The 12,351-nt window shown below is 43.9% G+C and overlaps 1 protein-coding gene across 1 annotated transcript in view; it reads right to left on the bottom strand.

Annotated features, from left to right (window-relative positions):
- LOC143803976 (uncharacterized) overlaps positions 1-12,351 on the bottom strand; it is a 296,624-nt gene that overhangs the window by 70,855 nt on the left and 213,418 nt on the right. The window contains exons 3-5 of the mRNA XM_077281727.1: positions 7,126-7,254; positions 6,597-6,716; positions 6,083-6,193 (exon numbers count right to left, since the gene is read on the bottom strand). Of these exons, the coding sequence (XP_077137842.1) occupies positions 6,083-6,193; positions 6,597-6,716; positions 7,126-7,254 (360 nt within the window). The remainder of the gene's footprint in view (positions 1-6,082; positions 6,194-6,596; positions 6,717-7,125; positions 7,255-12,351) is intronic.

Genomic DNA, 12,351 nt, shown 5'->3' on the forward strand with positions numbered 1-12,351 from the left:
ACAACCCAGGAGAAGCAGTCGTTTGAAGAGGGTAGTGTAGATGATGAGGTCCTTGACCCATCAAGACGTGAGGTACAGGAAGGTGGTGGGAGCAGCTCTGAGAAAGAGATTTCCCGAACGGCCAAAAAAGGAGGGAGAGGGAGGGGGCAGACTGTTGCCTGTAGCCTCCACTTCAGCACTAGTGTTGAGCATTCCGATACTGCAAATATCGGGTATCGGCCGATATTCGCTGTATCGGAATTCCGATACTGAGTTCCGATATTTTTGTGATATCGGAAATCGGAATCGGAAGTTCCCAGTGTGTGGTTCCCAGGGCCTGGAGGAGAGGAGACTCTCCTTCAGGCCCTGGGATCCATATTTATGTAAAAAATAAAGAATAAAAATAAAAAATATGGATATACTCACCCCTCTGGCGGACCCTGGACCTTAGCAGTGTAACCGGCAGCCTCCGTTCCTAAGAATGCAGTAAGTGTACAGGACCTGCGATGACATCGCGGCTTGTGATTGGTCGCGTGAGCGGTCACATGAGCGGTCACGTGACCAATCACAAGCCGCGACGTCATTGAAGGTCCTTCACTCTGCATTCTCAGCCAGGGGCCGTCCGAGGGTGAGTATATCCATATTTTTTATTTTTATTCTTTATTTTTTACATGAATATGGATCCCAGGGCCTGAAGGAGAGTTTCCTCTCCTTCAGACCCTGGGAACCATCCAGGATACCTTTCCGATATTTGTGTCCCATTGACTTGTATTTATATCGGGTATCGGTATCGGCGATATCCGATATTTTTTGGATATCGGCCGATCCAATCCGATACCGATACTTTTGAATATCGGAAGATATCGCTCAACACTATTCAGCACCCATTGGGAACATGCCTCTTCCAAAACCCAAAACGGGGGCTCCCAAGTCTTGCAGAGCCTTGTCCTTTTTTGACACAGTTTCAGATGATATTTGCTTTGTCAAATGCAAGCTTTGTAATCAGAAAGTGAAAAGAGGGAAAGTGTCAGCAACCTCAATGCCACAAATATGTGGAAACAGGTGCGGACCAAGCACGTGGTGGAGTTACAAAGACACACTGAAGACCTAGGCCAACCTACAGTGCCACCTACCACCTCTTCAGCTCATGTTGTAGCCTCTTCCTCCAGCTCACACTCAGCTAGTTTGGCTTCCTCACAGGATCGCCATGGAAGAATCTCTGGCACTGTTGTACAAACACACAGTCTCATTCCACCCACAGCACCACGTTCCCTGTCATCCTGACACTCCCAGGCCAGTCTACAGCCATCGGTAGCACAAGCATGGGAGAAAAGTCACCCATACTCGGCAAACCACCCCCGAGCACAGGCTCTGAATGCTGGCATTGCAAAACTACTGTCAATTGAAATGCTCTCATTCAGGCTGGTGGAGACTGACACCTTCCGTAACTTCATGGCATTGGCAGTCCCACAATACAACGTGCCCAGCCACTTTTATTTCAGCAGGCAAGCTGTCCCTGCCCTGCAAAAGCATGTGGAGGGAAAAATTAAACATGCGCTTCTAAACGCCGTCAGTAGCAAGGTCCACCTGACCACCAATGCGTGGACCAGTAACCATGGACAGCAATGATATCTTTCCCTCACTGCCCATTGGGTAAATGTTGTGGAGCAAGGTACAGATATTGAGAGTGGCGCTGTACGTGTTCTGCCAACTCCAAGGATTGCAGGAATCCAGTCTGTACACATTGACTCCTCCTCATACTCCAGTTCCTCTGAATCACGGCTGCAGGAGCAGTCACAGTCTACCTCCACATTGACCCGTGAATGCTTACCTGTTACGACCGATATGAGCACAGCTGTGGCCAAACATCAACAGGCCGTATTGAAATTAATTTCTTTGGGGAATTGAAGCCACACAGCGCAGGAGCTCTGGAATGCTATCAAGCAGGAGAGCAACGTGTGGTTTGTGCCAGCGAATCTCCAGCCAGGCATGGTAGTGTGTGACAATGGCTGAAACCTGGTGGCAGCTCTGGGCCTAGGCAACCTCACTTACATCCCATGTCTGGCATATGTGCTCAACTTGGTCATGTAGAGTTTTTTGAGGGACTATCAGGATCTTGATGCACTGCTGCACAAGGTCTGCATAAAGTGCGCTCACTTGCGGCTTTCCAGCATGGCAAAATCGCGCATTGCAGCTCTGCAGCGCCGATTCTGCCATCCAGAACATCGCATCATATGTGACCTACCCACCAGGTGGAATTCAACGTTACATATGTTGGAGCAGTTGTGTGAGCAGCAGGCAGCAGTAATAGAGTACCAGCTGCATCAGGCGCAAACAAGTCGCACTGCACGCAGTTCCCTTATCACCACCACTGAGTGGGCCTCTATGAAGGACATCTGCCATGTTTTGCGTGCCTTCGATGATTCCACGTGGATGGCAACTGCAGATGATGCACTAGTCAGCATGACTATCCCCCATATCTGCCTGCTTGAAAAAACACAGCAAGCACTAAGGAAGGAGGTTGTGGAAGAGGTGGAGGATGAGGAGTCACAAATGTCATCTGCTTCTGGACAGTCTGCTCAACGTGGTTCCTCACAAAGGCCTAGTCAGGGGACACTTTGTGAGGAGGATGAGGAGGGTCAATGGAGGAGGAAGACATCTGTCCACAGGAGGGAGGTACACAATGCTCTAGTAGTCAGTATGTAGAGCGAGGGTGGGGTGATGCAGAGCAGGCAGAGATGACGCCTCAAGCAGGGGATAGCGTTTCTTGGCCAGTTGGCAGTCTTCAGCACATGATTGATTTCATACTGCAGTGCCTGAGAAACGACTGACGCATCACCCACATTCTCAACATGGCTGATTATTGGATGTACACCCTCCTAGATCCTCCCTACCGGGACAACTTACAAAGCTTCATAACACCGTTGAACCGGGAGCGTAAAATGCGGGATTACCAAGACATACTGGTGCATTCCATCATATTCTCCATTCCACCCGAGAGCAGTGCTGCTAGTGCTTTACAAAGCTGCTCAGTGCATCGAGGCAGTGGAGGAAGCTCTGCACAAAGAGGGATCAGAAGCAGCGTCTCAGCACAAGGCAAGACCAGTATGGCCCAAATGTGGCAAAGTTTTGTGTGCCCGCCTCAAATGTCTGCACCATCACAGACGCCTTCAGTCAGCAAGAGTCAACGTTTCCGTCAGATGGTGACAGACTACATGTCTTGCCCTCTCAGTGTTCTCCCACACGGCTCTTCCCCCTTCAAGTTTTGGGTCTCTAAACTGGATACATGGCCAGAGCTTAGCCAGTATGCATTGGAGGTGCTGGCTTGCCCTGCTGCTAGTGTATTATCGGAACGTGTCTTTAGTGCCACAGGTGGTGTACTACAGGTGGTGGTGTGCATGTGACTATACTCCGATAACTTTGACCGGCTTACTTTTTTGAAGATGAACAAGGCCTGGATCTCGCAGGAATTTGTCACTCCTCTTCCAGATTAAAAAATTGGTTGGCTACAGTATCCAGGTCTCCTGTTGTGTTCATGTTTCTACCACCTGAGCTGTAATCCCTGGGCTCCAACACCGCCAGTTGCTGCTCAGAAGTGCCATCTGCACAGTCAACACTTGCTGCCGTGTTATTGGGGTTCAATAACGTCAGCTGATTCCCTGCTGTGTATCCGGCAATTTCTCCTGCTCTGTCCACACTCACACTACTACAGATATTAAACTTGCTCCAATTAGGCCTCTGCCTCCACTCTGCTTCTCCTGTAATCCCTGGGCTCCAACACCGCCAGTTGCTGCTCAGAAGTGTCTTTGGCATGGGTACTCCCTCCTGCCCAGCCTGGTTCCAGCATGCCAGCTGTTTCTGGGTAGTGTCAACGTCACTTTGCCTCCAATACGTTGTCCTGTCGGGTTGCAGTTGGGTTAGCCGACTATGGTGCCTGCAGTTTAGGTGCTTTCTATGTGCACTGCGGGATATGGAAATGAAGGCTGGTTCCGTAGTGCCAATACGACAAGCACTCCCTGTAGGACTGTAGGTTTTGGTAACTGCGGCTGGCTCGTGGCCTTGCAACTTTTTTTTTCATGTGGACCTTCTGCTGCCTATCTGAATTCCATTACCATTTGCTGGTTCTTTGGAAGTCAATCTTGAATAGGTCACCCTGGGTTCCAGTAACGTCAGCTGGTTCCAGGCAGAGCCTATGGCTTAGGTGCCTCCTTCTCGGTATCCGAGTTTCAGCAATGTCTGCTGGTCCTTGGTAGTGCTTTCTGGCACAGGTAGCTCCTGCTTAGTAACCGGGTTCCAGTACCGTCAGCTGGTCCTTGGTAGTTCCATTGGCTCTTGTACCTTCTGCTACCCATCCGAGTTCCAGTACCATCAGCTGGTTATCGGCAGTGTCTTTGGCTCTTGTACCTTCTGCTACCCATCCGGGTACCAGTAATGTCAGCTGGTTCCAGGCAGAGCCTTTGGCTTAGGGCCTACTTCTCGGTATCCGAGTTCCAGCAAAGTCTGCTGGTCCTTGGTAGTGCTTTCTGGCACAGGTAGCTCCTGCTTAGTAACCGGGTTCCAGTACCGTCAGCTGGTCCTTGGTAGTTCCATTGGCTCTTGTACCTTCTGCTACCCATCCGAGTTCCAGTACCATCAGCTGGTTATCGGCAGTGTCTTTGGCTCTTGTACCTTCTGCTACCCATCCGGGTACCAGTAATGTCAGCTGGTTCCAGGCAGAGCCTTTGGCTTAGGTGCCTCCTTCTCGGTATCCGAGTTCCAGCAACGTCTGCTGGTCCTTGGTAGTGCTTTCTGGCACAGGTACCTCCTGCTTAGTAACCGGGTTCCAGTACCATCAGCTAGTCCTCGGTAGTTCCATTGGCTTTTGTACCTTCTGCTACCCATCCGGGTTCCAGTACCGTCAGCTGGTTCTCGGCAGTTCCTCAGCCTTCTTGTACCTTCTGCTACATTTCCAAGTTCAAGCTTCTTGAAATGGTTTTTGGTAATCACTCTGGATCTCCCTGTCGAAGACCCTGAAGACAACGACCCTGAAGACCACCCCAAAGAAGACGATAACCCCCGAAGATGTTGACCCTGTAGATGACAACCCGGAAGACCACCCCAAAGAAGACCAAGAAGATGTCCCTGAAGAAGATGACCAAGAGGACAAAGAACAAGAAGACAACCACCAAGATACAGAAGAACAAGAGGCAGAAGACCAATAAGCAGAAGAACAAGAAGCTGCAGAACAAAAAGCAGAAGAACGTTAAGCATAAGTCTAAAAATCAGAGCAAAAGATATTATCTAAATTATAAGCAGAAGACTAAGCAGTGTCCATTCCTCCTCGTGGTGCCCATGGAATATACCTGCTGCTGCAGGCCAAACTGAGCGCGGACAAATCCTGTTGTAAATCTTTTGTGATAGGCAGAACGGAAGGTGTAATCTTCAAACTTTTATAGATAACAACTACAGGAATGCCTGTCACAAATAAGAATATGATGAAGAAGAAGAAGTATATGAAGAAGATGAAGAAGTAGAATATGAAGAAGAATAATAGTTGAATAAGAAGAATATAAAGGTTGTAAAAAAAAGAATAATTGGAAGAAGGTGAAGAAGAAGAAGATGAATAAGGTGAAGAAGAAGTTGAAAAAGATGCTGCTGCTGAGGATGATGAAGAAGAAAGTGTGGGAGAAGTAAAAAAGAAGGTGAAGAGCATGGAAGTAGTGAAACATAAATATCTGACAAAATATAAAAAAGCTTAACATAGTCAATATCTTTGTAATTCCGAACGTCTTAAAAAAAATTTAATTCCTGCTATTCCATTTGATTGGGCTAAACCTCTATGACTTTAATGTCTCCTCCACCTCCCCCAATACATTCTACATTATTCTTAGTTGTTTTCCTTCATGTAGAATTAACCTTCAAGGAAAGAAAGGGTTTATTTTCATTCCGATATTTGTGTCCCATTGACTTGCATTGGTTTCCAGTATCAGAATCGGCGATATCCGATATTTTTTGGGTATCGGTCTGATCCAATCCGATCCGATATTTCCTGATATCAGAAGGTATCACTCAACACTACCTACAATACATTATGTCTTATTTAATTGGAAATACTTTTTCTTACCTTTGTCACAGGTTTGTCCCTCCCATCCACTGGAACAGGAGCAGGTAAATCCATGTAATCCATTAATGCAAAGGCCATTGTCACATGCGGAATTATTGCAATAATCTTTTTCTAATAAACAATAATAAATCAAATTATTTCATATGACATTAGAGGAAAGATAGAAGCAGAATATTGAAAAGAATCAGAAACTACATAGAGCGAAATACTGGTATACAGTTCAATTTTGACTACAGGAAAAAACACCTTGTTGTTAGGAGCTTTTTCTGTCACTGACAATTTATATTGGTAAATCCTACAATATACAAGGATTGTAACTGAGGTCTGAGTGCATGGAGGTAAAATATATTTTACTGGTGCAGCTTACTAATAATCAGCATTACTATGATAGTGAGGAAATAACCTTATATCTAATACCTCTTATACAAGATTTTGATGATTTGATGTCATTTTGATTACAGCTCTATGATTCATTAAACTGCTTTATTAAATTAGAGTTAAAGTTTAGCCTTACGGATGCACTGTGTGGGGCTGACTGGATTTGGAGTGTAACCATCATGACACGAGCACTGATAACCACCGATAGTGTTGGAGCAGAACTGATCACAGGGTTTCTGTTTACATTCATCGATATCTGAAAGTCAGAAAAGTAGATCTGGTATAGAATCGCTAAATTGTGACATTTAGAAAGATTAATAGATAAGAGATCCAATAGAAAAGTGGGTAACACTCAGAATAGTTTCCGTATAAAAAATAAATTAGTGCTTAATTAGTCAATGTGAACAGCTGGAAATGTTTTGGCCCAAATACAGGTTAGCTTTTGTCAAGCCTCACGTATATTTGATCTGAAACATTGCCTGTTCATTTGGGACAAATATTATTTTATTTTAGATAAGATTTATTGTGTATTTAGGTTGCTGTGTTACAACTTCTTGGCTGGCACCAACATATCTTTATCAAGTATTGCTTCATTTTTATTTGATAGATAATATTTAATAAGCAATTGTTTCTATCAAAGTGCAAAACTATGTTCCTAAACTTACCTAAACACATTTTCTCCTCCTGTGCAGGATCTGGAATATAGCCATTGTTGCACAGACACGCAGGCGTCATAGTTCCAGGCTTGAAATAACACTTGCCGTTCTCACATTGAAGGTCGCACACGATGATTGCTAATAGAATAAAATAATAAAGATACAAGCAGATAATTCCAGGTGATACTGCAAAGAGAAGTCTATATACTTAGTTGTAAGTAACCCCTTAAAGGGAATCTCTTACTTCATTTTTGAGCTATGAGCTGTGGCCACTGCCTTTCGGGGCTTATCTACAGCATTCTAGAATGCTGTAGATAAGCCCCCGATCTAACCTGAAAGAGAAGACAAACAAGTTATATTATACTCACCGGGCGGTCTGGTCAGATGGACAACGCAGGTCCGGGTCGGGCGCCTCCCATCTTCATGCGATGTCGTCATCTTCCTTGCTTCTTGTCGAGGCTCCTGAGCAGGCATACTGATCTGCCCTGTTGAGGGCAGAGCACAGCACTGCAGTGCGCAGGCGCCGGGAAAGGTCAGAGAGGCCCTGCACCTGCACAATGCAGTACTTGGTTCAGCCCTCAACAGGGAAGATCAGTATGCCTGCGCAGGAGCCAAGACAAGAAGCAAGAAAGATGATGACATTGCATGAAGATGGGAGGCGCCGGACCTGGACCTGAGACGCCCATCTGACCGGACCACCCCTGGGTGAGTATAATAAAACTTGTTTTTCTTCTCTTTCAGGTTAGATTGGGGGCTCATCTACAGCATTCTAGAATGCTGTAGATAAGCCCAGAAAGGCAGTGGCTGCAGCTCATAGCTCAAAAATGAGGTGACAGATTCCCTATAACAACTAATGATGGGTACAGCATACCATGAGCAGGTGTTCCTGACAGGCTAGAAATGAGGTACCAATTACAGCAGTCATCGCTCTTTGTATGCTGTGATCAGTCCATTGATCTGCAAGAGTTGCAAGACAGATCTCATGCATTGCACTATACAGTGGGTATGTAAAGTATTCATCCCCCTTTTAATTTTTCACTGTTTGTTTCATTACAGCCTTTTGGTAAATTCAAAAAAGTTCATTTTTTTCTCATTAATGGACACTCTGCATCCCAACTTGACTGAAAAAAACATAAATGTAGTAATTTTTACAAATTTATTACAAAAGAAAAACTGAAAGGTATTCAGACCCTTTGCTCAATATTGATTAAAAGCACCCTTTTGAGGTACTACAGCCATGAGTCTTCTTGGCAATGATGCAACAAATGTTTAACACCTGAATTTGGGGATCCTCTGCCATTCTTCCTTGCAGATCCTCTTCAGTTAAGTCAGGTTGGATGGTGAACATTGGTAGACAGCCATTTTCAGGTCTCTCCAGAGATGCTCAATTGGGTTTAGGTCAGGGCTCTGGCTGGGCCAGTCAAGAATGGTTACACAGTTGTTCTGAAGCCACTCCTTTGTTACTTTAGCTGTGTGCTTAGGGTCATTGCCTTTCCTGGAAGGTGAACCTTTGGCCAAGCCTAAAGTCCAGAGCACTCTGGAAGAGGTTTTCAACCAGTATATCTCTGTACTTGGCCGCATTCATATTTTCTTCAATGACAACCAATTGTCCTGTCCCTGCAGCTGAAAAACACCCCCATAGCATGATGCGCCACCACCATGTTTCACTGTTGGGATTGTATTGAGCAGGTGATGAGCAGTGCCTGGTTTTCTCCACACATACTGCTTAGAATTATTACCAAAAAGGTTTATCTTCATCTCATCAGACCAAAGAATCTAATTTCTCATAGTCTGGGAGTCCTTCATGTGTTTTAACAAATTCTATGCTGGCTTTCATAGGTCTTGCACTAAGGAGAGGCTTCTGTTGGGCCACTCTGCCATAAATGCCCCACTGGTGGAGGGTTGCAGTGATAGTTGGCTTTGTCAAACAACTTTCTCCCATACATCTCCCTACTCCCTACTCTGGAGCTTAGCCACAGTGAACTTGGGGTTCTTCTTTACCTCTCTCACCAAGGCTCTTCTCCCACGATTGCTCTATTTAGCTGGATAGTCAGGTCTAGGAAACCTTCTGGTGGTCCCAAACTTCTACCATTTAAGGATTATGGAGGCCACTGTGCTCTTAGAAACCTTGAGTACTGCAGAAATTCTGTTGTAACCTTGGCCTGATCTGTGCCTTGCCACAATTCTGTCTCTGAACTCCTTGGCCAATTCCTTATGATTCTCATTTGGTCTGACATGCACTGTGAGCTGTGTGGTCTTATATACAGGTCCTTCTCAAAAAATTAGCATATAGTGTTAAATTTCATTATTTACCATAATGTAATGATTACAATTAAACTTTCATATATTATAGATTCATTATCCACCAACTGAAATTTGTCAGGTCTTTTATTGTTTTAATACTGATGATTTTGGCATACAACTCCTGATAACCCAAAAAACCTGTCTCAATAAATTAGCATATTTCACCCATCCAATCAAATAAAAGTGTTTTTTAATAACAAACAAAAAAAACATCAAATAATAATGTTCAGTTATGCACTCAATGCTTGGTCGGGAATCCTTTGGCAGAAATGACTGCTTCAATGCGGCGTGGCATGGAGGCAATCAGCCTGTGACACTGCTGAGATGTTATGGAGGCCCAGGATGCTTCAATAGCGGCCTTAAGCTCATCCAGAGTGTTGGGTCTTGCGTCTCTCAACTTTCTCTTCACAATATCCCACAGATTCTCTATGGGGTTCAGGTCAGGAGAGTTGGCAGGCCAATTGAGCACAGTAATACCATGGTCAGTAAACCATTTACCAGTGGTTTTGGCACTGTGAGCAGGTGCCAGGTCGTGCAGAAAAATGAAATCTTCATCTCCATAAAGCATTTCAGCCGATGGAAGCATGAAGTGCTCCAAAATCTCCTGATAGCTAGCTGCATTGACCCTGCCCTTGATGAAACACAGTGGACCAACACCAGCAGCTGACATGGCACCCCACACCATCACTGACTGTGGGTACTTGACACTGGACTTCAGGCATTTTGGCATTTCCTTCTCCCCAGTCTTCCTCCAGACTCTGGCACCTTGATTTCCGAATGACATGCAAAATTTGCTTTCATCAGAAAAAAGTACTTGGGACCACTTAGCAACAGTCCAGTGCTGCTTCTCTGTAGCCCAGGTCAGGCGCTTCTGCCGCTGTTTATGGTTCAAAAGTGGCTTTACCTGGGGAATGCGGCACCTGTAGCCCATTTCCTTCCACACCAGACTCAGTCCACTGCTTCCTCAGGTTCCCCAAGGTCTGGAATCGGTCCTTCTCCACAATCTTCCTCAGGGTCCGGTCACCTCTTCTCGTTGTACAGCGTTTTCTGCCACATTGTTTCCTTCTAACAGACTTACCATTGAGGTGCCTTGATACAGCACTCTGGGAACAGCCTATTTGTTGAGAAATTTCTTTCTGGGTCTTACCCTCTTGCTTGAGGGTGTCAATGATGGCTTTCTTGACATCTGTCAGGTCGCTAGTCTTACCCATGATGGGGGTTTTGAGTAATGAACCAGGCAGGGAGTTTTTAAAAGCCTCAGGTATCTTTTGCATGTGTTTAGAGTTAATTAGTTGATTCAGAAGATTAGGGTAATAGGTCATTTAGAGAACCTTTTCTTGATATGCTAATTTATTGAGACAGGTTTTTTGGGTTATCAGGAGTTGTAGGCCAAAATCATCAGTATTAAAACAATAAAAGACCTGACAAATTTCAGTTGGTGGATAATGAATCTATAATATATGAAAGTTTAATTGTAATCATTACATTATGGTAAATAATGAAATTTAACACTATATGCTAATTTTTTGAGAAGGACCTGTAGACAGGTGTGTGCCTTTCCAAATCAAGTCCTATCAGTTTAATTAAACACAGCTGGCCTCCAATGAAGGAGTAGTACCATCTCAAGCAGGATCACAAGGAAATGGACAGCATGTGACTTAAATATAAGTATCTGAGCAAAGATTCTGAATACTTATGACCATATGATATTTCAGTTTTTCTTTTTTTTTTTAAATTTGCAAAAATTTCTACATTTCTGTTTTTTTTTCAGTTAAGATGGGGTGCAGAGTGTACATTAATGTGAAAAAATTAACTTTTTTGAATTCACTAAATGGCTGCAATGAAGCAAAGAGTGAAAAATGTAAAGAGGTCCGAATACTTTCCATACCTACTGTATGTGTATTGCAATGCATGAGGCCACTGATCAGACAAAAAAGTTAAAGTCCCATAGACTTGACAAAGTAAAAAAGTAAAGAGAATTTAGAAAAAAATGCAAAAATTATTTAAACCACAAAAAACACCCGTAAAATAAAGAAACAAACAATATTACATCAAAAACATACACTATATATAAAACAGAGAAAAGACTATAGGCCATGGAAGCGGGATCACCTTGAAAAATATTTAATAACTTTATTTGGTACAAAAAACAGAACAACACTCATTAAAAGCATTTAAAAATCACACACGTGACATGAAAAATATACTTTTGCTCATAATAGAGCTAGAAACCATAACCAGGTGACATAATCAGCTCTAGTCACACATGCAAAACAGATATAAATAAATACGAACAGTACACCACAGAATTCAGAAGGGGGATTCATATAGATCTCAAGAAAAAACAATATGTCAGAGATTATATAAACTGCTCTAGGTAAATGCAGCTGTCATGAAAGTGAAACAAATACACAAGCAGTATCATGAATAGAGAGTATTATTCTGTGTGAAAAACTGCACATGAACTCATAAGAATAAGGGTGTACCAACAAACTGCAAATATCTAAAGGGAACGCACTATAAAGATAGATTGAGACACAGAAAAACCTCAATAGAGCAAAGATACAATTCATAGGCAGGAATGGCCCAATAACAGATTCATGGTTACAAATGACCCATCTGCATGGAGGGTCAAATAAACCAGGTAAAAGGTACCTCACACAAGTGATGAGTGTTCGCTGTTCGGTAGTCCTGACTGCAAAGTACAAAAGTCACATGGTATTGGCAGAGAAGATGCCCGACGCGTGTCGCCACTCTTGGTGGCTTCGTCAGGGGACAGTTGCTCAAATCATCTAGTACCTTGATATATACATAATGATAATACAAAGCTTTGGAACAGCTGTGAAGCTTACCGGTGAATCGTTGAAGATCAAAGCCGGAAGTCGAAAAATAAAGCATCAGTGGAAAAATAAAACAGATCTTGCTCTCAGA

Source organism: Ranitomeya variabilis, chromosome 2, assembly GCF_051348905.1.
Source record: "Ranitomeya variabilis isolate aRanVar5 chromosome 2, aRanVar5.hap1, whole genome shotgun sequence".
Taxonomy (NCBI): domain Eukaryota; kingdom Metazoa; phylum Chordata; class Amphibia; order Anura; family Dendrobatidae; genus Ranitomeya; species Ranitomeya variabilis.